Source organism: Octodon degus, unplaced genomic scaffold (assembly GCF_000260255.1).
Source record: "Octodon degus isolate 3935 unplaced genomic scaffold, OctDeg1.0 scaffold00153, whole genome shotgun sequence".
Classification (NCBI taxonomy): Eukaryota; Metazoa; Chordata; class Mammalia; order Rodentia; family Octodontidae; genus Octodon; species Octodon degus.
Window position 1 is genome coordinate 2,396,149 of NW_004524729.1, and position 22,169 is coordinate 2,418,317.

Consider the following 22,169-nt stretch of genomic DNA (forward strand, 5'->3'; position numbering starts at 1 on the left):
GGCCACCACCAGGCAGGGGGCCACCCAGAGGGGCTGCACGGAGTCTCACTGACGGCTTCGCAGGTGTTTTCAGTAAAGGGGCAAGCAGCCAATGTTTTAGACATCACAGGCCGTATGGTCTCCCTGCTGTCACCGCTACAAGCCACAGACTATGTGCAGATGGGCTGGTCTGTGTTCCAGTAAAACTTTATTTATAAGAGTTTGCTGACCTCTGCTTTAGGTGGATGCTGCAGTCAGACATCCGGTATTAGATAGCGTGGCCTGAGAACCTGCCTTCCTCCCTCTCAGCCTCAGTCTGCGCCCCTCTCTAAGGGTGTTACGGGGTGCCTGGCTCCCAGGCTGAATGAGTGCTTTGGAAATGATGGGGGCATAGGAGGCCCTTGGTAAGCGCCACTCCCCGCTGCAGCCACGGCGTCTGTTGAAGCTTGTTTTGCAGAACTGCTGGGTGTCAGTGATCAGACTGACAGAGGCAGGTGGTGGCCCACCACGTGAGTGCGCCGAAAGCCGCTGGGCTGTGCGCACTGGCTTATTTCCTTCACCACAACGAAGCGTCCTCTGTAGCTATCAGAGGGGCCCAGTGTGAAAGGGGAGAAAATCCTGTGTGAGCTGCCTGTGAAAACAGAAGTCTCGAGGGACAGGTCAAGGTGGAGGAACCATGTAGGGTTGGACCTACTGGGGTGTTGTCACCCAGGGAAACCACCTGGCTCCATCCCTGTTTACCTTTGAAGTCAGACAGCGGGACCGGGGAGATGGCTCAGTAGAATAAGCTCTTGCCTGGCAAGAGCAAGGGCCTGAGTTCAATCCCCAGTTCTGGGGGGAAAAAAAAAGAACTCAGAGAGCTTTTCTGCCGACTGAGCAGCAGGTGGCGTGAAAAGGCCAGCACCACTGTGCCAGTTTTTGTCATAGTTCTGCCCTAACTTTTCTTAGATCAACCTCTACTGATCTTTTGTTTGCAATGGATTGTAAGCTTACCCCCCCCCCCACTTTTACCACCCAAAGATTTTGAAAGATAAGGGAACAACCAACCCTTTGGGACAGGGGCCCGGAGCTGGCCCCTCACTGCCCTCCTGCCAATGGGACAGTTGTGGCTCAGCATGAGGGACAGTGACCCAAAAGGCTACCGGCTCCAAAGGGCCAGGGGAGAGGCAGGTCAGATTCACAACCTTCTCACAGGGGCTCCTTGGAGGGGGCTGCCTGGGCTGAGGATGGAAAGCCTGAGGCCTGCCAAAGTCGGCCTGATTTGCAGCCAGAGGAGCCTTTGCAAGCCTCAGCAGAGTCTGTGATGTCTGTGGAGTGTGGCGCTAGGCAGGGCCGAGGCACAGGAGCCAGGGGAGGAAGGGACTGTCCTTCTGTGTCTCCCAGACTGGGGGAGAGCCTGGGCCTGGCTAGTGGGGATCTCAGAGGCTGCCCAAAGTCCAGCCTGGTGGCTCTTGGTTCCCCTGTGATGTCCCTTGGGATCCATAGTGACAACATCACCAGCCAGACACTCGACACTCAGGTCTGCCTAGCTCATTGCCCTGGAAGGATGAACATGGTCCCCACCTCCTCACGCCAAACCCAGGATCCATTCTTTTACAAAGTTATCTTTTTATTGCTTGCGTCCCATATGCCTTCACTGACAAAGAAGCAAACAAAGCTAAAGCATGGAAAAGAAGCGCTCTGCCCTGCCCCGTCCTGCCCCAGCCAGGCAGGTCTGTGCGCCCTCCTGGGTTCTTTCCCCACGCAGGTGTTTTGTGAAAACAGGACCAGGCTGTTCTGCTACCTGCTCGTTTACCCCCTTGACAATGTCTTGAGGAATCATTTTATGTCAGCACTTTTGTCTTTAAAATCATAACTGCATAGCAGAAATGGTTCCCTGCAGAGGCAGCCCAGCAGAAAGGGGCGCTGCAAGCTGCTGTGGCCCTCATCCCACCCTCTGGTGCACCCAGCCTGGACCCATCTCCCCGAGCCCCAGAGCACCCCCAGAGACATCACCCTCTGCCACTGTGCAGCCCAAAGCAGGGGAGCTCTGCACGGGAGCCACGGGCAGTCCAGGTTATAAAACGCAGTGTCCAGCACCTTGAGGCTGCGCATCAAGGGACTGAAGAGATTCCTGTCTTTGCTAGGCTTTTGCTTGTTTTTTCTTCTCGAATCTTCTCCCCTGCCATCCCTTCTTCCCTGTGTCAGGGAGACAGGGCCTGAGCCAGCTTCCCGGCTTCTCGTGAGAACAGGTGTGCATATCTTGGCTTCTTGCAGGTCCTGGGTGAGCAGGGGGTTCTGTGGGGTCTCCCAGGTACCTGGGTAATGGGGAGCTTGGCGCCTGGGCTGCCCAGGATCCCCACAAGAGAGAGACCTTGTACTCTGTGCCCTGGGTTCCCAAACTTGTGGGCCTTCTGTTTTATATCGATCTGTTCTTATTTGCTTTCTGGTTCAGGTTTTTTACTTACTCATTCTTTCTATTATTTTTTTCATTCCTTCTATTAATGTGACGTAGAGCTCTCAGGCCGGGGACCCCTGCTGGGGCACCTTCAGTTTCTCCAGGGCCTCCTGTGTCCCATGGAACAGTTTGGAAAATGCATATCTGAGGGAGCTCACAAAGCGTGGAAGGAAGTTGTGGTTACTTTGGAAGTGCTGTGTCTGCTCTCGATAGTGAGCCAGGCCACTGGGTCCTTTCTGCAAAGGGCTAGAAACTAAACACCAGCCTTCCCAGCAGGCGCCTTGCAAGGACAGCCATAGACCGTAGGCCAAGGGATGGGTCTGGCTATGTGCCAATAAAACTTTATTTATAAACACAAGTGGAGGCTAGTGACCCTGCTCTAAGGGACCTCACACTGAAGGTGCTGTTACCTTGACTCCCCTATGATCCTGGGGCTGATTGGATCTTCTGTCTGGGGGTGCAGCTTGGCTGGCAGGGACCACCCCCCTTTCTAACTTAAGCTTGGGGTCTCCTATCACGTCTTTTCTTGTCCCCCCACCTGCCCATGCATGGCATCGGAAGGAACCAGGAGGTCCTCAGAGGGGACTTTGCAAAACTCTGGCGCTTTTAGAAGACCACCTCTAGGAGGAGGGTCTGGTCTGTGCCTTTTTGCGCTGCAGTTGAGCATGGGGAGCAAGCCATGTGTCACCCAGTCTACTTGGTTATTTATGAGCAGCACTCCCATATGTCCCAGGTGTCCCCTGGTCCCCACATGAGACACAGAGAGCCCTGTAAGGAGTTCAAGGAGCCACAGGAGTCCCCCCGCTGGCCTGAGTCCACACAGGCTCCCTAGATAGATGGGGGACATGGGAAATGAGGAGGTGTCTCGTGGATGTGGTTCCCAGAGGCATGGCTGCCAGGTAGATGGAGCCAGGGCCTTGAGTGGCCAACCCAGGAGCTGTGGCTGTGCCACTAGGGCACAGGGGACAGGGAAGGGCTCGCCTGTCCAGGTGAGCCTTGCGGGCCCGGGAAGGCCAGCAGGCAGCTCCAGTTGACACAGCAGAGATGGGCGCGTCGGAGGCTCGGGCAGGAGGAAGGACCAGGCAGGGCCGTTCCAGGGCTTGGGGCTAAGCCGGAGGCGCCACATAGTCCAGGGTCTGCGGTTTGCAGAGGAGGGAACTGGTTTCTCTAGAGATCCAGTGCCAGCTTCCTGGAGGCCCCCACGTTTCACCGCGGCACCCCCTCTTTCCCTCACAGATATCAATGAGTGCTTAAGTATCAGCGCTCCGTGCCCTGTCGGGCAGACATGCATCAATACAGAAGGCTCCTACACTTGCCAGAAGAACGTGCCCAACTGTGGCCGTGGCTACCATCTCAATGAGGAGGGGACTCGTTGTGTCGGTTGGTATCTGAAAGGGAAACTGGTCTGAAGTTGGCTTCGCCGTCTGCTCCGGCGCGTACCCTCCTCCTGCATGCAGAAGGGCAGTTGGTGCCCAAATCAAAGCCGTTTCGTTCTGTCCTTTGCGACACAAGCTTCAGTGTCCTGCCTGGACTACTGCATTACCACTCTAGCCCGTCTGTCCTATGGCGACAAGTGTTGGCAACCCAGCCTTGTTGAGTGGCCCCAACTTTGCGGTCTGTCGCCTACCTGGAACATCCCCCGGAGTACACTGGCTTTGCTGGCAGTCCTCTGCCTACTGCTCTGTGTCCCTTGTGCCCAGGGCAGGCGGCAGCCCAGATCTCTGTCAGGGAAGGTGCCTTCCTCCCCGGCGCTCCCAGGATGTAGCTACCATACTCCGCTCCACACACATCCCCAGGCTTAAGGTCACCGCTGGCAGCCAGCGGCGTCTACCTGGGGTGGCGCTGCATGCCCTGCACGGCCTGGCACGGGGGAGGTGGCCACCACTCCGGCATCGCACATTTGAGCTTACTCCCCAGGGCCAGGCTAGGGCCACCTGGAGCTTGCTCAGTGTGTGCTCTTTCCCTTTTCAAGACGTGGACGAGTGTGCACCCCCTGCTGAGCCCTGCGGGCCGGGGCACCGCTGCCTCAACTCCCCCGGCAGCTTCCGCTGCGACTGCAAGGCCGGCTACTACTTCGATGGCATCAGCAGGACATGCGTGGGTATGCGCTGGCTTTGCAGCCTGGGGGGCTGGGTGGACCATGCCAGATGCTCATCTCAGGAAGTCCCGAGTACAGGCATTCAGGAGGTCCTGCTGTCACCGCCGCAGGCAGCCGCTGCCAGGCCCTGGCATGAGCCCTTCCTGGGTTCTGCCTGAGCATCTGAGACATGTGTCCAGGTCTCCCAGTGACAAAGGGGTCACAGCCGGTGTGGTGGTGCACATCTATAATCCCAGCTACTCAGGAGGTTGAGGCAGGAGGATCTGAGGATAAAATAAAGAGTGCTGCGGCTGTAGCTTGGTGGCGGAGAGCTTGTCCCCAGCACTACAAAAATAACAGGGTTAGCAGTTTCCCAAAGCCGCACTGGATTTCAGGGCTGGGGGACGGAGCAGCATGGGGAGAGGAGCCTGGGCCAGCCCCACCAGGGTGTGCCCACCATCGTCCCCGAGTCCAGTCTCAGTGGCCCCTCCTCATGGGCATGTGGTAGAGGGTTGGGTAGGACACGGTCACACGGCCTGGCATGCATTTGGGATGAGCCCTCTTCCACTTGTCTGAGGAGTGAAGCTGAGGACATGGGGGTCCGGGAGGTGCTCTGAGCGGTGTCCCCCTGTCGCAGACATCAACGAGTGCCAGCGCTACCCCGGGCACCTGTGTGGCCACAAGTGTGAGAACACACCGGGCTCCTACCACTGCAGCTGCTCCGTGGGCTTCCGACTGTCTGTGGATGGCCGCTCGTGTGAAGGTGAGCAGATGCGAGTGGCGGGGGTCAGAGGAGACCCCTCTCCGTGGGCCCCTGGGGCTACTTCTCAGCTCACATGAAATAGTGGGGGACAGGACTGTAAAACAAGGCTCTCTAGGGACTGGCCCGCACCTGACTGCTCCTGGGAACATGGCCTTACATGGGTTATAGAGGCAGAGGCTGCATCCTGAGAGTGTTTCAGATCTGGGTTCGAGTCCCAGCTCTGCCATTTTTAAGGCTATTCATGAAGCAGTAATTTGCACTTGCCGGTGTTTTGGAGAACACTGGTACTCACCGTTACAGCAGGCCTGGCCCATACTCCCCTCCCTCATATTTGTTCCTGTGGAGACCATGAGGGCCGGCGGGGCGTGCCGTGTCCTCCTGTGAGCACTGCTGAAGCACCCGCCTGGGTATGTTTTGAGCGGGACTCAGTTTCCGTGCATGTGGTGTCTAGGATTCCGCAGGGACACACTAGGCAGGGGAGCAGGGGGATCAGGACAGCAGTGGGTGTCCCCCCTGCCCTGATGAGAAGGAACAGTGCTAGTGGGAAAAGAGACTGGGCTAGGAAGTGGCAAGCTTCCTCTTTGAGAGCTCCACAGGGACAGTTAGCCTTTCCAACATTGTTGACACTGTACTTTGCTATTCCGGGACAAAAATAGCGATAGGCTATGGCAAAAATGTTCATGAATGTGTTCCAATAAAACTTTATAAAAAACAAGCAGTGGGCCACATTTGGTCTGTTGTGAACTGACTTTTGCTCTAGGGAAAGGTGACTGGTAAGCCATTGCCCAGCACTGCTAAGGGTCCTCCTGAAATCAGTACATCAGGATTGTCCCCTGGGCCCGGTCACGAGCTGTCATTTGTGCAGGATGACATTTAGGAAGCAAAGCCTGTGGGGCTGGGTCATTGGAAGTTAAGCTAGAGGCTGGAGATGGTGCAGCATGCGGCAGGGACAGAGATTCCACAGCCCCATGAGGGCCGGAGTGGGGTCCTCTAACTGGGGGGGGGGGCTTGGTATGTCCAGCCCTGCACCCCTAAGATCTCTACCTCTGCATGTGTGGGTGGAGGGGAGTGTTCTGTTTGTTGTCTCCACCACCATGAACAAAGTCTGCCGTGGAGGTGGCAACCCCCCATGTCTGAACAGAAGCCACCCTGGTCCCGTCTTTCAGACGTCAACGAGTGCCTTAGCAGCCCCTGCAGCCAGGAATGCGCCAACGTCTATGGCTCCTACCAGTGCTACTGCCGGCGTGGCTATCAGCTCAGCGACCTGGACGGGGTCACATGCGAAGGTGGGGCTGCCCCCCTGTTGCTGGGGTGCCCTGGGCCATGCCTGGCTGGCAGCTGTGGACTGCGTTTCAGAATCCACAGCGCACAGCTGCGGGGCTCCTCGACCCTGGGTTGAGCTGTTGCTTTGCCTGTGGCTGGGATTTGCTTGAGGACGCTTCCCTTGCATGAGTGTCCTTCAGTGGTGGTGGTGGTGGTGGCCATGGCTGGGTGGCGGGGCACAGCCTCCGGCCACCACACCCGAGGTCCCAGCCCTTCCTCTGCCCTTGCAGAGCCCCTCCCACCCTAGCCCACTCTGTGTCCCCTGTCCCACGGGGCTGTCCCCAGGCTGATGCAGGATGGACATGGATGCTGAGTCAGGGGCCTGAAGCTGCTTAGTTTGTTTCTGCAGAGCTGGGGATGGAAGCCAGGGCTTTGCACGGGCTAGGTGAGCGCAGGCCACCGGGCACCGCCCAGCCCCTGCGGGCGCCAGAAGCACAATTGTCATCATGATTGTGACTGTAGTGTAAACAGCCCTAACTTAAACCTCCCAAGTCCGGAATGCTCACAACCTTTTGAACATCCCCATGACGTGCCACAAGGGGAAAAGCCCACTCCTGACCTCATTTGCGCGGGGCTGCAACCAACAGTCACAGAAAGATGTTGTGTAACAGCGCAGGCGTGAGGAGTCGGCGGTGGAGGGCTTGCCTAGCACGTGCGAGGCCCTGGGTCAGCAGACCCGGCACGAGGAGAAAGGCAGTTTCTGTAGGAAACAGCGACGATTCACCTTAAGAGGTGGTGGCGCAAACCTGTCCTCCCAGCACTTTGGGAGGCTAAGGCAGGAGGATGGAGAGTTCATGGCCTGCCTATATGGGCAGCTGAACCACTTACTGAGACTCTGCCTCAAAGTAAAAGAAAAAATTTAAAAGGCTGGGAATAGTGCTCAGTGTCAAGACCTTGGGTTCAATCCCAGAACCAGAAAAACACTACAGGGACAGTACAAGTACCGCCTGAGCAGTGGTGCACACAGTGATCCAGCACTCAGGAGGCCGACGCAGGAGGATCACCGTGAGTTTGAGTCCAGCCTGGACTACACAGGGAGTTCAAGGCCTGCCCGAACTGCATGGCAAAACCCTGTCTCATTAAAACAAAAAACAAAAAAAAACTGTGTACACATATCTTCAGGCTGTGCGAATGGATGACCATGTAACACAAGTGAATTTTAAGCTTAGATTTGAGTCCCATCCCTGAGACAGCTTGGTACGTGTGTATAGGCACATACTCCAAGATGCAAGGAAACCCCTCACTTCGGGTCCCAAGCATTTTGGCCAAGGGGCACAGTCTGGGTTTCCCTGAAAGGCAGCGTCACACTGGCCACCCTCCCCGTCCTCCCTCTGCTCCTTGCGTGCCTCACACGTGAGCGCGCTGTGGCCTGGGCTCGTCCCATTCCTCCTCTGGGCCTCAGTTTCCTCTCGTACCCTGGTGGTCCCCAAGGCTACTCCTGCACCCTGCACCGTCCACATCCCCTCCTCACTCACCTTGGCTCCTGGAGAGTGTGGCTGGAGCCCATGGCCACCCAAGGACGGGGACGTTGAGGGTGGCCCGCTCATGCTGAGGATGGGAACACTGAGGTGGCTGTGCTATTGCAGACATCGACGAGTGTGCCCTGCCCACTGGGGGCCACATCTGCTCCTACCGCTGCATCAACATCCCCGGGAGCTTCCAGTGCAGCTGCCCCTCGGCCGGCTACCGGCTGGCGCCCAACGGCCGCAACTGCCAGGGTGAGTGTGGGGGACCCTGGCTGCCCTGGCCTGCTTGGGCTCTGGTATCAGGGTCATGGCCTGGCCGTGAGCTATTCCAGGGGGCTTCAATCCTGAGTGGCCTGCCGGTGTCACAGTAGGGCTGGCTGTGGTGCATGCAGTGTGTGGTGACCAGGAGCTCCCTAGCTGTGGACTCTGTGAGACTGGGGCCGGCTCCCACGTGTGCTTCAGGAAGGGAGCCGTGGAATCCACATTGGAGCCCCCTTTTCTAACAACTGGCTAGGATGCTGTGCCCAGGACCACCCATTTGGTAACTGAGAGGGAGGTCACGTACGTCCTGTGAATGCACCTTCCTCTGGGGGCTGTCTGGCCAGGCCTGCTGGCTGTGTCCTCTCATCTGGTCTCTTGGAGCCCGGCAGATACAAGACAGCAGGGGCTCTGGGCTCCAGGGAGAGAGCTGGGCTGGCCTGACTGGCGACTGGCGGCACCCTTTGTTTTCCTGTCCTCCTGGCTGGGCTTCCTTACCACAGCCAGCAGCCCTAGCCAGAAGCAGCGAAAACACATTCCTGAGCCCAGGCCTTGGAGCCCCGGGAGTGGTGTTTTTGCCATCGACCAAGTGTTTGGCATCTCTCAACATTGCCTCTCCAGCCCCGGGACACCCTGAGCCCAGCCTTGGGCTGCCCCTAAGTGTCTGAGGTGGGGTCCTCGCCCCCATTATGGAGCCCTAAGCTCCAGAGCAGGCATCTCCATTCAGCCCCAAAGTCATCTCCCTGGGGACACAGGGCAAGACACTACCTCAAGGCTCTGAAATGGGGCTGGAGTCCTGCCCTGGCTTATTTTTTATTTGTATTCCTGCATGTCCCTTAACAGATGAATGGACAGGAATGCCGGTTGCACACAGTGGAGCCCTGCTGTGCCTTGAGGGAGGGCAAACCTGAGTCATTTATAGAGACAAAGGGAAGCTCCTTGGGGCTGCGATGATAGGTGGAACAAATGGGACACACAAGCTTAAGCAGTGCAGTGTTTCTCCTTTAAGTGAAAGGAAGGTGTAAGAGCAAAATAAAAGCTAACAGGAAAGTGGGAGATGATCTGTTGGAAATAGGGAAGGGCTCGGCCCCTTCTTCGCCCTCCTCACCCCGATGTGCCAGGGAGTTTGTGCTCAGGCTTGGTGCCCATCCTGGCTTCAAAGCATAGCTCTGCCACCGGCAGTGACCATGGGCCCACATCCCACCGTCTCTGTGGCTCTCGTTAAGTTGTGGCTCTCGTCAGTTGTCATCCCACCCGAGCGCTGGGCATCTTGTTTCCCGGCATCGTTAACCGATGCACTCTGAGGGTAGAGAAGTGGGTATTGCAGGAGCTGGCCCTGGGCACTTCTTCTGGGAAGGGCAAGGATGACCCAAATACTGCTGAGACAAAAATACCCAACACCCACAAGGTGAAAGAGGAGAGGTTTATTTGACTCACAGTTTGTAGAGGTTTCGGTCTGTAATCGTTTCCCTCCAAGGCAGCGCGGCATTACAGAGGGGCAACAGTTCGCAGCAGACACAAGACAGCAGAGCAGGGCCAGCCGCAGCTCTCTGTGTCCCTTCTGACCTACCCAGGCTGCTCAGGGCGGGCAGCGCCCACACCCTCAGTCCCAGTGCCCTTGGTCCTGGCATTGCGCCTTGAATCCATCCCAGCACCACGCACTCTAGATCCAGCCACCTCTGACAGAGCCACATCTACCACGAGGCTTTGAGGGGATGTCTGGACACAAGCCGTAGCGCTGACCCACCTGGCCTGGCAGGGGAGGGCTGGGCCCCGTCTGTGGGTGGGAAGCCCAGTGAGTGACTGATCAATACGTGTTTAATACATAATGAACACGAGCACTGTGGGGCGCTGGCGCCTCTACACATCGTATCTTGAGCCCTTTATTTCCCCTTCCTCGCCCCCCTCTGGCCATCCCTAGATTCCCTGGGCAGCTGCAAAGCTCCCCAGTTCCTCCTGTCTCCCCTTCACTTTGCTCTTCAAGGGATTCTTGCTATCCTGTACTCCTCCTCTCTGTTCCCGCAGATATCGATGAATGCGTGACCGGCATCCATAACTGCTCTGTCAACGAGACCTGCTTCAACATCCAGGGCGGCTTCCGCTGCCTGTCCTTCGAGTGCCCCAAGAACTACCGCCGCTCCGGAGACACGTAAGTCCTCAGCCACCGCCGCCACTGTCTGTCTGTACTGGCCTTCCCGGGTGCGCAGGACGTGAGGAGCATTGAGTGAGTGCTGCCTCTGTACTGCAATCCCTAGGGTCCTCCAGGGTCACCGGGCCTGCTCCTCAGGTCCCCAGAGGAGGGAGCCAAGGGCGCAGCTGCACATGTGTCTGTGGGGCTGGCGCGCACAATCCCAGGCCTCCCAGAGCCCTGTTGTGTCTTCCTGCGTACTTTAGCGAGCTTTCCAGGCCTTAGTTTCCCCATTTGTGGATACCAACACGTGCTTGGACTCAGATGAGCAGGTAGCTGAGGGCTGGGGGCCTGGGTGACCCTGGGTTTCGTTACGGGGCAGAACCACCCTCAGGGTCCCAGCACTGCCTGAAAGCCAGATTCCATTGTGCTGAGTGACTGTGGGAACAGCATAGAAGATCTTATGTCCTAAACTGGGACGATATGGCTACATGTCACTGTCAGCTCCTCCCTCCCTCCCTGGCCACCACGTGTCCTTCCTTGGTGTGTCCAGGAACTCCTTCCAGCTTGGCCACTTTCACCTGACCCTGGGCTTCCTGGAGCCCCCTATTCTCAGCTAAAAGATGGGGCAGTGATGTCCTCTTCCATGTCCCCCTATGGTCCCTGTGACTGTGTGGGCAGGGACCCTTCTGCTTGTTCTCCATGAAAGTCACCCTGGGCTCAGCCCCCACAGAGTGGGGTGTGCACCCCGAGACATGCCACCTGGCCAGGACTGCTTGCTGGGTCTTTGGCAGCCTCTGGTGTCCAGGTGTGAGGGGAGAGGCTGTGTGTGAGGGGAGGGCCAAGCCAGGCTGGAGGTCGAGTGAGCTTCCGGTCCAGGCCTTTCTGGGCCGAGGGTCCATCTCCGGTCCACCAGGGACCCTTTCTGCAGCTGTAAGGTGGCACCAATCTTACCCACATGGGCAGATGCCGAAGATGAGAGATGCCAGCCCATGGGTGTGTCGAGAAGCGGCAGTGCTGACGAGGGCAGTGAACCACCCCGTTTCTCTCCCTGGGGCTCCCCAGGTTAGAAGACAGAGGTCCCTTGGGACAGTGTTGTCAGCTTTGCCTGGCTCCTGGCCCGCGTTGGCCGTGGCTATGGCTGAGGCTCCGCCCTCAGAAAGGACGATTGGAGGCGGCTCAAGAAGGGCCAGGTCACGGTATTACCCTGGGCACAGACTTCTGCCTTGTTGGCTCCTGATGGGAACGCATGAGCCCGCTGGGCACTGGGGGACTGGAACCCCCAATTGTGGCCTGTAGAGGATTTCAGCAACCTGGTGGCCCTGGCCCAATTGGGCGCACTCAGGGACACCCATTGATACAAGAGGAAACATGGCCACAGTCACTGTGTGTACAGGACTCGGGCTGAGGGGCCAGGCAAGGAGGGGCTGACCTTCCCTGGGTGCTGTGGTCCCCGGCATTGGAGGTTTCTACTTCCCAGCCCCTATTCCTCATTGAAAGGCATGCCTTCTCCCGGGCGTCCTATCTGCCCTTCAGGAAGCACCCAGAAGCGCTATGCCTCAGGCAGAGGGCAGTCTGATCCAGAGCCTCCAAGGGGAAGCTGGGAAAGTTGTTCTCTGCCTCTCCCTGTCTTCCTAGCTCCCTCTGTCTCTTTGTGTGGCTTCTGTCCAGGTAGTGTCCCCAGCAGCCAAGGGGGACACTGGAGTGTGGCCCAGCAAGCCAGGCAGCAAACCACATGGCTGGCTCCTGACAATATAGTGGCCCTGGGACCCATGGACTAGAAGTGTCCAGAGCTGTCCAGAGTCTGTGGTGGGGCTGGGGACATGGGACATTCTCTTTAAGTCCTCAGTGGGACCAGCCCTGATGATACAGGGTCATGAAAGTCACCACATGCAGTAGGAAGGGGACATGAGTGACAGGCTCTGGGAGTTTTGTCCAGGCCCTGGGCTTCTTCTCAGAATGGGAAGCATGTGACGGTCAGGAGCTGCTCCAGAGCGGCTGTGAGTCTCAGACAGCCTGAGTGTGTCTGAGCCCCCGTCCCCAAGGAGCGGCCTTCAAGGCTCTGTGGCCCTAGTCAGCAGTGGCTGGCAAGGTGATCTTCACAGAATGTGCGGTGCCGTGGTCAAATGCATTGAACTGAAAAATGGGGCCGCTTTGTCCCATTTGTGTGGCACGGCACAGTGAGGGAACTCGGCTGTGGAAATCGTGAGCGTGGAAACTGGGGGCACCGTGGTGGTTACAGTGGCAACAGCCCTGCCCTGGTCTAGGACAAGAACTTCAACACTGTTCCCAGTCTGACAGCAGGTTACCAGAACCAGAGGCTGTGATTTGGGGTGTCGCCGTAAGCTCGGGCACAGCAGAACAAGGTCACTGACGTTGGAACTGCGAGCCCTTCCCGGTTCTCATCTTGGCCCAGGAAGTTTATATCTGTGACCCCGTGGAAAAGTTACCGGAATTCTAGCGAGTTCATTCCGAGCCAGCACTTCCAGCGCAATTCATGGCAAGCACAATGACACTGAGGCATTTGTAGGTGTGGGTAGTTAAGGGGTTCTGAGTCCAGCTAGGATGTGGCTGACTGGAACGGAGGTCTCGACCCGGGGCCCAACCTGGGTTTTATTAATTCTTGAAGAAGGGAGCGGCTTGGGGAATATGTGACCACAACAGTGACGGGAAGTGGGTGAGTGCCGTGGGCTGGGCTGGGCAGGAGGCCTGAAGCCACCTCTGCAGTGTGCAAGAGAAGGACATGCAGAGAGAGAGCTGCACAACACAGCTTTGGCAGTATGTGATGTTTCGGGCTCAGCGCTGCGGCTCTGGTGTGTGATTGCTGTCCAGCACTTGGGAGGTAAAGCAGGAGGATTGTTCTGAGCTCAAGGCCAGCCTGAACTGCATAGTGAGACCCTGTCTCACAAAGACAAAAAATACATGTATTTTTTTATCCTCGCCATCTGGATTGCTCTATGCCTATTTTGATGTGTGTGTCTTCAGTTGCAATTTAAAATGTAGGAATTTTTCCGGGGCATGTACCTGTGAGGGAGATGGTTATGTCACCTGGCACCATTTGAAAGCTCAAACTTTGTCCTCCAAACAACCAACAGTATGAAGGACCCTGGCCCTTGTGTAACATACTCTGACAATTCTTTGAAGAGCTAGAGTTAGAAGCTGTGTGTATACTGTGTTTATGCGTAGGGTGTCCTAGATCTGTCTCCTGTGGTGATGGAAAGCACTCTGCCCGGGCTCGAGTGTGCGCGGCACAGTACTTTGGCTTTCACGGGGGCGGGAAGGAGGGGTCATTTTTTTATCTGAGTCCTCAGAATCAGAGAGGGAGGAGCTCTAGGGAGCAGATAGGTGTACAGGGCGAAATCAAGGGCAAGTTCATCTGCACAGTGACCTTTTACGGAGCGCATAGTAGGGGTGCAGCCTAGGAGCTGAAGCACAGGGACCTGCCCTGCTCCCTGGGAGTCAGTGACCTAAGCCGCTGAACAACTTGTGTCTCTGGACAGTCTGGGTGCTCCGCCACTGTGAGCCAATGGGGAGGCAGTGTCTGGCTTCGGGCGTGGGATGGTTGTCGTTGCCGGTGGGCCAGGACCTTGCATACGCCTCGCACTCCTGTCTTCAACATGCACTGCCGTGTCACATAATCTCTGTCCTGCATGGGCAGGAATGGTCTCACCTGGGAAAGTGGAGTCCCAGGAGGAAGACTAGCGCCACCTGCTGGCCGGGCCCACCAGGCCTCTCCCGAGGCGATAGATTGGAGCTCGCCTACAGGTGCTGTCTTGTCTGGAAGCCAGAGTGCACAAGCCGAGTAAATGAAAGGCTTCCTGTCTGTCCTCTGAGCAGCCTGGGAACAGGGTGGAAACAGACCCACGCACACTGAGTGCCAGACCTAAAAGATGTCTGAGTAACCTAACTGAGAGCTGGAAACTTAAAAAGCCAGAAGGGAGATGCGCTAGAAGAGCAGGAGAGAGGACGCCCTGACCCGAAAATCCAGCCACAGTCAGGGCGCGGAGCTCCCGGCAGTGCCTGGCCTCGTCTGGGCTCGGCTCAGGTTCCTCAGCTCTTGACACACCGCTTGCACTGTGGCATGGGCCTACAGACCCTCAGCAGACACCTACTTCCTGTCGCAGGAAATTAGAGCCTGGAACCAACTTTTATCTAGTCATAGGAAGGTAGTTGCTGCCCCCATCCTGACACAGGAAGTTAGGTCCCATCTCCTCTTGAGACACAAGTTAGATCCCGTCCCTCTCCTGTCACAGGAAGTCAGGGCCTGTCTCCACTCTGTCATAGGCAGTTAGAAGCTGCCCGTGTGCTGCCGCGGGAAACTGGATCCTATCGTAGGAAATCCGAACCTGTCTTTATCTCCATCCTGAGCCCTGAGCTGGCCCTGTGGACAGAGACAGGAAACTGAGCCTGGAGCCCAAGGTCCAGTGATAGGGAATGGGGAGCGGGTGGCGTCACTGCCTACACACGGACCTGGCTCATCCTCGCTGTGGCCTTGGGAAGGCACTTCTCTCTGGGGGCCAGGTTTTCTGATCTGAAAGCTGGCACTCACGCCACCACGCTGAGTGCTTGCTGTGATCACGCGAGGTGCCAGATGAGGCTTTGCAGTGGCACACGGGAAGTGGCTGCCAGTGGTGTTGACCCCTCGGGCCCTCACCGGGGAGCCCCACCCCAGGGCCACTGTCTAGGCCAGGAGCCAAGAGCTTGGACGCCTCTTGGAGGGCAGGGTGCACCGGCTGGGTGTGCCCGGGGTGGGGCTCACCGTACGTGTGCACAGCCCTTGGCCCCCAGCCACCAGCGCCCCCTGAGGGTGTTGGAAGAGGCTGGTGCCTGAGTCATCGGCCTGGAGGTCCCCGGCACCTCCCCCAGGTGAGTGAGGGGTGCTCGCCCCCGCTTGCCTGCTCTGTGGTTTCTCTGCTTGCTGGATCCGCCCTAATCCTCCTCTTGTCTCTCTGTCCACTTGTCTTGCAGCCGCTGCGAGCGCTTGCCTTGCCATGAGAACCCGGAGTGCCCCAAGCTGCCTCTGAGAATAACCTACTACCACCTCTCTTTCCCCACCAACATCCAAGTGCCCGCGGTGGTTTTCCGCATGGGCCCCTCCAGTACCGTCCCTGGGGACAGCATGCAGCTGGCCATCACCAGTGGCAATGAGGAGGGCTTTTTCACCACCCGGAAGGTGAACACCCACAGTGGGGTGGTCGCCCTCACCAGGCCCATCCCCGAGCCCAGGGACTTGCTCCTGACCGTCCAGATGGACCTCCATCGCCACGGCACCGTCAGCTCCTTTGTGGCCAAGCTTTACATCTTTGTGTCTGCAGAGCTCTGAGCACTTGCTTGGCCGTGGGCTCCTGCCTGTTGCTCTCTTCCCCTGCCTCGGGATTCTAATAAAGTCTCCAGCATCCGCACAGCATGCCTTGCCTGACTTGGTTTTCTTTGGGTGGTTGGAGGTCTCTGTATTTTGTCACTTGGGGGTGAGTGAAGCCCACCTTGCCATCACGTGGAGTCCCCAGGTGGACGCGCACTTCGTGGACAGCCCCATGCATGGGCCTCTGGGAAGTCTGCAGGCGGGAGCAACGCGAGGTGGCTTATGGCTGGTGGCCTCTGTCCTCGGTGTTGTACAAGGACAGAAAAGTGATCAGAGCAGCTCAGCGCCTCTCCTTCAGGTGTGGAAACTGAGGCCCTGAGAAGTGGGAGGGTGTGGCCACAGGGGCACATCCCGAGAAGCCTTGAGTCCCATGCTATCCCAGTGCAGGTCTTGCCTCCGTGGGGTCAGTCTCCTCTTGGGGGGTGGTCCCAGCACTGAGCCACCGGGAGACAGAGGCCACACTCATGTGATCGGAACCTTCGTGAGTCACCTCCAGGCTTGCTGGGCAAGGGTCACCCCCGCCGACACTCAGAGACGGTGTGTAACTTGCCTAAGATCACACCGCTGCCCCAAACCTGGGGTCACCAGCCCCCAGCCCTACCTCTTCTGTCTGTCGCAGTCACTCCACCAAGGGCCTCGAGCCAGTCTCTCCGTGTCCCCAGGCTCACTGTGCTCGGCAGCCATAGTAATTTTTCAAGCCTCCACTTCCTCTGCACTTCGGCTGGGCCCCTGGATCCTCTGTACCCCAAGGCTGCCCCGCAAGCCGTTTTCAAGGCTGACCTCACTGTTCCTGCCTTGCTCGGTTCCTTCCTGCTGCACCAGCCAGCTCTCAGCGACCTCAGGGCCTTTGCGTGTACTTTATACCCTTGGCCTGAATGCTGCTTGAGCCTCCGCATAAGGGTCCCTTCCTTTAAGAGGCTGTTGTGGCCCAATTTTCCTCACTATAATAAACCCTTTGGAGCTGGGTAACTTGTTTAGGAAAAGAGGCTTTTTTGACTCATTCTGGAGGTCAAAGGACCACATCTGGTGATGGCAGATCTCGCTGGCATATGGCACAGAGCATCACAAGGCAGGAGACAGGGACCCCTGTGTCTCCCTCTTAGCAAGCCTCCAGGGCTCAGGATCCCTCCCCAGTGACCTTATGTGACCCCAGTCCCCTTCTCAAGCTCCTGTAGGCACCACAGTTGGCTTACGGGTCCACCCTCTTGCTATCTCAGTGAGGACTGAAGTCCCACACGTGAGCCGTGGGGGGTTTCGGGCCGCCCCGGTGCGCTGCACAGGGCTTACCCCATACCCCTTTCTTGTTTCCTCTCTTGAAACACTGTCCCGCGTGGTACGGCACCGGGCTGCAGGACCCGCGTACCTGTGATTTCTGGATTTGTCCCCTTCTGCACCCAGAGGGCTCGGTGAAGGCAGCAGCCAGGTCCGCCTCCTTTGGTGCTGGCCCCCAGTTCCTGGCGGGGTGCTGCGCGTGGTAGCGCCCGATCCTGTGCAGCAAGGGAAGGACTCTCCCAGCACTGAGAAAGCTTGCGGCTCCTGCATTCCTGCGGCTCTGGCGGCTGACACTTCCAGAGCAAATGCCAAAAGAGGGGGAGGCGAAGTGGAGTAAAGGCCTGTGCAGGGTCCCACAGTCCAGACATGGGGGTGGATGCAGTGAGTCATTGGCCAGCCCCTGCTGCGCCTCTGGATGTGTCACTCGGGCCCGGCCTTCAGTCTTGCATGTCCCAGTGTGGGAGAGGACCTCTGAGGGCCTGCTGTCGCAGCTGCTCCGGTCCTCTTCCAAGCCTTTCCTGGCTTTCAACCTCCATTTACCTCTCTGCTTGTGTCTGGCCTTCCAGGGTGGCTTGCCTTTCCTTGAATGTGCCTTCCTGTGTCTGTGGGCTTTTTGAAGGCAGAGATTGTATCTGTAAATTTCGGTATCTTCAGCACCTTTGGAATATTTGGCTTGAAGAAGGAGCTCTGTAGGTAATTGCATGGATGTAAGCATAGATGGATGGATGGGTGGAGGGATGGATGGATGGATAGATGGGTGAGTGGATGATGGGTGGATGAATGAATAGATCGGTGAATGGGTTGATGGATGATGGATAGATGGTGGCTGAGTGGATGGATGAATGTGTGGATGGATGGATGGGTTGGTGGATGACAGATGAATGGATGGATGGATGTGTGGATGGATGATGGGTAGATGGATACAAGCTTGGGTGGAGAGGCAGATGGGTGGGTGGCTGAGAGAGTGGCTGATGGGTGGATGGATACACGCCTGGATGGGTGAGTGCGTGGATAGCATTTTCAAGACTTGGTCCCAGGAAATACTCAGTTGTTCTGTTTTATCTTTCATTGTCATGGTCCAGGTTATTCCAGCTAGGAGAAACATTTTTGCTTTAGTGTAAGAGAGTAATTAAAATGGGGAAGGAGCTCTGGGGGTGACAGGCACCCCAAACCTCTGTGACTGGCCAGTGCTCTCCACAGTGCTGCCCACATGAGCCTCGGTTCTGCTAGCAGTGGCTGAGTTTGGGGCAATCACTATTCTGGCCTGTTCTGCTTCAGACTGGCAGAGGTCTGTGGCCTCACTGAGCATGCGTGGGGGTGGGCAATGTCCAGTGCTTGCACGTGTTCTTCTGCCTGCAGCTCCTTGCAGCTGTTTCTAAAGTATGCTGCCAAGATGCTAGAGGGTACATCAAAACCAGGGAAGCAGGAGTGTGGCTCCCCTCTCTGCCACTGACCAGCTCTCAGCTTCCAACAGGCCCCCTTCCAGAGCCCCCAGCCCACTGCTACAGGTGTATGGAATCACACCCGCAGCAATGCGGCGTGCAGCAGGGGTCAGCGAGCTGGCCTGTCGGTTACCATGGCTTAACTGGGGGTGCAGGCTCTGAAAGTCTGGGTGTCCTTAGGGCCTCCAGTGTGCCGAGCTTCCTCCACTTCCTACTCCGAGACCTGTACTTTTGCTGTCACTGGGGGACCAAGCCCCTGAGATTAAAAGAAAGTTAAGTCAAAAATGATGCTCACCTCTACTGTAACGGTAGCAGTAGTGACTGTCACACATCAGTTCTGAGGTGTGCGGTGGGCACAGGCAGCGTGCCAAGCATTTCACTTGTTTCATCCTTGCAGCGGCCTTGGCAGGGAAGTACCAGGTCACCCCTGCGCAGCCTGGTCTGGGCTCTGTGCTGCGAAAGTGCACAGGAAAAGGACAGCATTCCTGGGACTGCACTGTCATCTCTGGGCTCAAAGCCCCATGTTGCCACCCCCAGCCCAGAGCAGGGTGTTTCATCAGCTGGCGGAGGGGCAGGACGGCAGGGCGAGAGCTGAGGTAGGCCGGAAGTGCTGCGCCAGCTGTGTAGTCTTGACCCAGGAGATCCGGTGACACCATTTCTGAGGCTCCCTGGATCCTGACCCCAACCCCATGGAACAATTAGAAGGAAGATAAAAATCCACAGAAAACATTTCCAAGCAAACAAAGGCTTCCTCAGGAATCCCCGAGAGAACACAAACGCACCTGTGGGGAGCTGGCGCCTGGGCAGGGACAGGCGGTGGGAGAGTGGAGCACCCACAAGAGCCACAGGGCGTCTCAGCAAGAGCAGGGGCTGGGGCAGGAGCAGCCACTGGACTGAGAAGTGCCCCACACCTTCCAGGGGCCAGTGACGTGAGCACCTGTGCAGGGACCGAAGGGGCTGGAGCAGTGTCACACAGCCGCCATGGCTTTCCTTAAGGTCAGGATCTCACTGTAGGAGAACTGCTGCAAAGAGAAGGCTGAGCAGGAAAGAGACAAAAGGACGGCCGCAGATACAGCAGAGAAATTCCAGAAAACGAACCAGCAAATGCAGCAGGCCAGGGAGCTCCGCAACTGATTGCAAAGCACAGCTTTCTAATTCCAGGAAAACTAAATTCCCATCAGGATGACTGTCCCCATAAGCATCAAGTTCTGTTAGTTTCTGTAACAAAATCCCACACACTGGGTGGTTTAAAAATAATAGACACCACCGTGTCACCGTTCTAAAAAGTCCTAAATCAAGCCATCAGTAGGGTTGTGCTTCCCCGAGACCTCGGAGAAACAGGTTCCCGTAGGTGGGTACCTTTGCCTGGCTTCTGGTGGCTTTATTAGAAACCTTTGGCATTCCTTGGCTTCAGTTGTTCCACTCAGTCCCCACCTTTGTTGTGTGGTGTTCATTCTGCTCACGTGTCTTTGTCTCTGCATGACCCTCGTCTGATAAGGACACCTGTCATACTGGATTAGGGACCCACCCCGCTCCAGGTGAGCTCTTCGTAACCAGCCCGACCTGCAATGACTCGGCTTCTAAGCTCCCATTCAGAGCTCTTGAGTGCAGGAACCTTGGCATCTCTTCTTTAGAAGGAGGCATTCAGCCCCTAACACAAGTACAAAGTACACTGACATCCTAACCCCAGCACCCCCGAGTACGACTGTGCAGAGATCAGGTCTTAGAGAAGGAAGGTTGGAAAGGGAGAGTGTTGGAGTGGGCCTTCGCCCAGCATGATCAGAGACTTTATCTGCAGAGGACGCTGGGGAGGATCATGGGAAACACCCTCAGAAGGCAGACAGAGGGGCAAGAGAGGCAAGCCAGGCAGGGGGCCTTATGAAGAAACCAACCCTACCAGGGCCAGCGAGATAGCTCAGCAGACTAAGTGCCAGCTGTGGCGAGCACAGGAACCAGGGTTCGATCCCCAGTCCCGCATGCCATGCTGGCCCCACCACTGGGGCATGCTGAGCCTGCAACAGAGTCCAGGTGTGGTGGCGCATGCATGTAATCCCAGCACTGGGGAGGCTGAAAGCAGGAGTATCACCGTGAGTCTGATCCGAGTAGTGAGACCCTGTATCAAATACAGAAATGAAAGAAACCAACCCTACCAACTGATCTCGGACTTCCAGTCTTCCGGAGGCTGAGACGGCACATATTGTCTAAGTCCAGCTCAACCATGCTGTTCTGTTACGGCCGCTCTAGCAACCAGGGCACGGAACTGTAACCAGATAGAAAGAAGCAAGGCCAGAATGCCACCCATCGGGGTAAAGAAAGCACACGGGAGGACACACTCACAGGCAGGTCAGTCCTCTGCTGTTCTAGTGGAAACAGACCACAAGTGTTAAGAAAATGATCAAGACATGAAGACGCGAGGAGTAAGAAAAGCTGAGAAAGACGGTAATAATAATAGACTCGAACCATTTCAGAAATAAGGAGCACACTAGCAGGACGCAAAAGGGGATGCATTTTTGAAACTAGAAGTTGAAGTTGAAAATGGAAGCTACGGGGCCAGGGGTGTAGCCCCACACCCCGAGGTAGCCTCCCGCACAGTGCCTGCCTGGCAAGTGTGAGGCCCTGAGCTTGATTCTCCATACCAAGAAGAAGAAAAAAGGGGCAGGGGATGGAAACTGAGAGGAGGAACCATTTTTAAAATAGAAATAACAAAAGAGATGAAAGGCTTAAAGAAAAAATGACTATTATTCAAAATATGCCAGGAAGATCCAACATATGGATAAGAGGCATCTCTGAAGAGGAAACCCCAAGCAAAGCACAGGGAGGGGAGGGGGTGGCAGATACTATAAATGACAACTCAAGAGAACTTCCTATTAACTAAAACAGAAAAGACAGAGATTGGAAATTTCGAAGTGCAAAATACATGTGGTAGCGCATGCCTGTAATCCCAGAAAGCTGAGGCCTATCACACCCCAGCCTGAGTTACGTAGCCAAACGCCATCTCAAACAAACAACCGAAAAACAGACCCAGGAATATCCGTCAGCCCACAACCAACACCAAGACATATTTCTGTAAATTATTGCACTGTACAGAAGGGGAGTGGTACAAATTATGGACATCTGGGCAAAACCAGTGATTTTAAGAGAAACATATATGTTATATTAAGAGAAACACATACAGAGTTTCTGGCAATAGTGTCTTCCAAGAGAAAAAGATGTCCCATACTTAGGATACTAAAAAAAGTGTAAGCCAGTGATTTTTATATGTAGCAGAATTGATTTTACGTTGAAAGAGCACAGCTATTACAAACATGCGGGAACTGACGTAGAGCTCCCTGTGGAATTACAACCAAATAACTGTAATCAGAGTGACGTGGCGTGAATTGCTGGATAGCTCAGATGATGTATAGTATTGGGTGAAATGTATCAAACAAGTTACTAATTGTGTTTGTGATGATTTTATTTTTATCTTTTTTTTTTTTTGTATTTTTAGGGAAGGGCCTACAGGCTATTCAGGGTCTCACTACTAGATCAGACTCATAGTGGTCCACCCGTTTATAGCCTCCCAAGAGCTGGGGTTATAGACTTGCGCCACCACGCCCAGTCTCAATTGCCATCCCAGCGCGCCCTGGGGGCAGGGCCAGCACCACAGGCCCAGGGATTGAACC

At 56.3% G+C, this 22,169-nt stretch overlaps 1 protein-coding gene across 2 annotated transcripts in view; it reads left to right on the forward strand.

The window, feature by feature from the left end:
• The window catches only part of Fbln1 (fibulin 1), a 62,574-nt gene that overhangs the window by 22,897 nt on the left and 17,508 nt on the right, over window positions 1-22,169 (forward strand). The window contains exons 9-15 of one of the 2 annotated variants that reach the window (XM_023702547.1): window positions 3,653-3,796; window positions 4,389-4,517; window positions 5,131-5,256; window positions 6,423-6,542; window positions 8,166-8,297; window positions 10,329-10,452; window positions 15,400-15,838. In XM_023702547.1, coding sequence (XP_023558315.1) covers window positions 3,653-3,796; window positions 4,389-4,517; window positions 5,131-5,256; window positions 6,423-6,542; window positions 8,166-8,297; window positions 10,329-10,452; window positions 15,400-15,754 — 1,130 coding nt within the window. In that variant the 3' untranslated portion in view covers window positions 15,755-15,838. Of the gene's footprint in view, window positions 1-3,652; window positions 3,797-4,388; window positions 4,518-5,130; window positions 5,257-6,422; window positions 6,543-8,165; window positions 8,298-10,328; window positions 10,453-15,399; window positions 15,839-22,169 lie in introns of those variants that run through there. The other variant, XM_023702546.1, reaches the window with a different exon arrangement.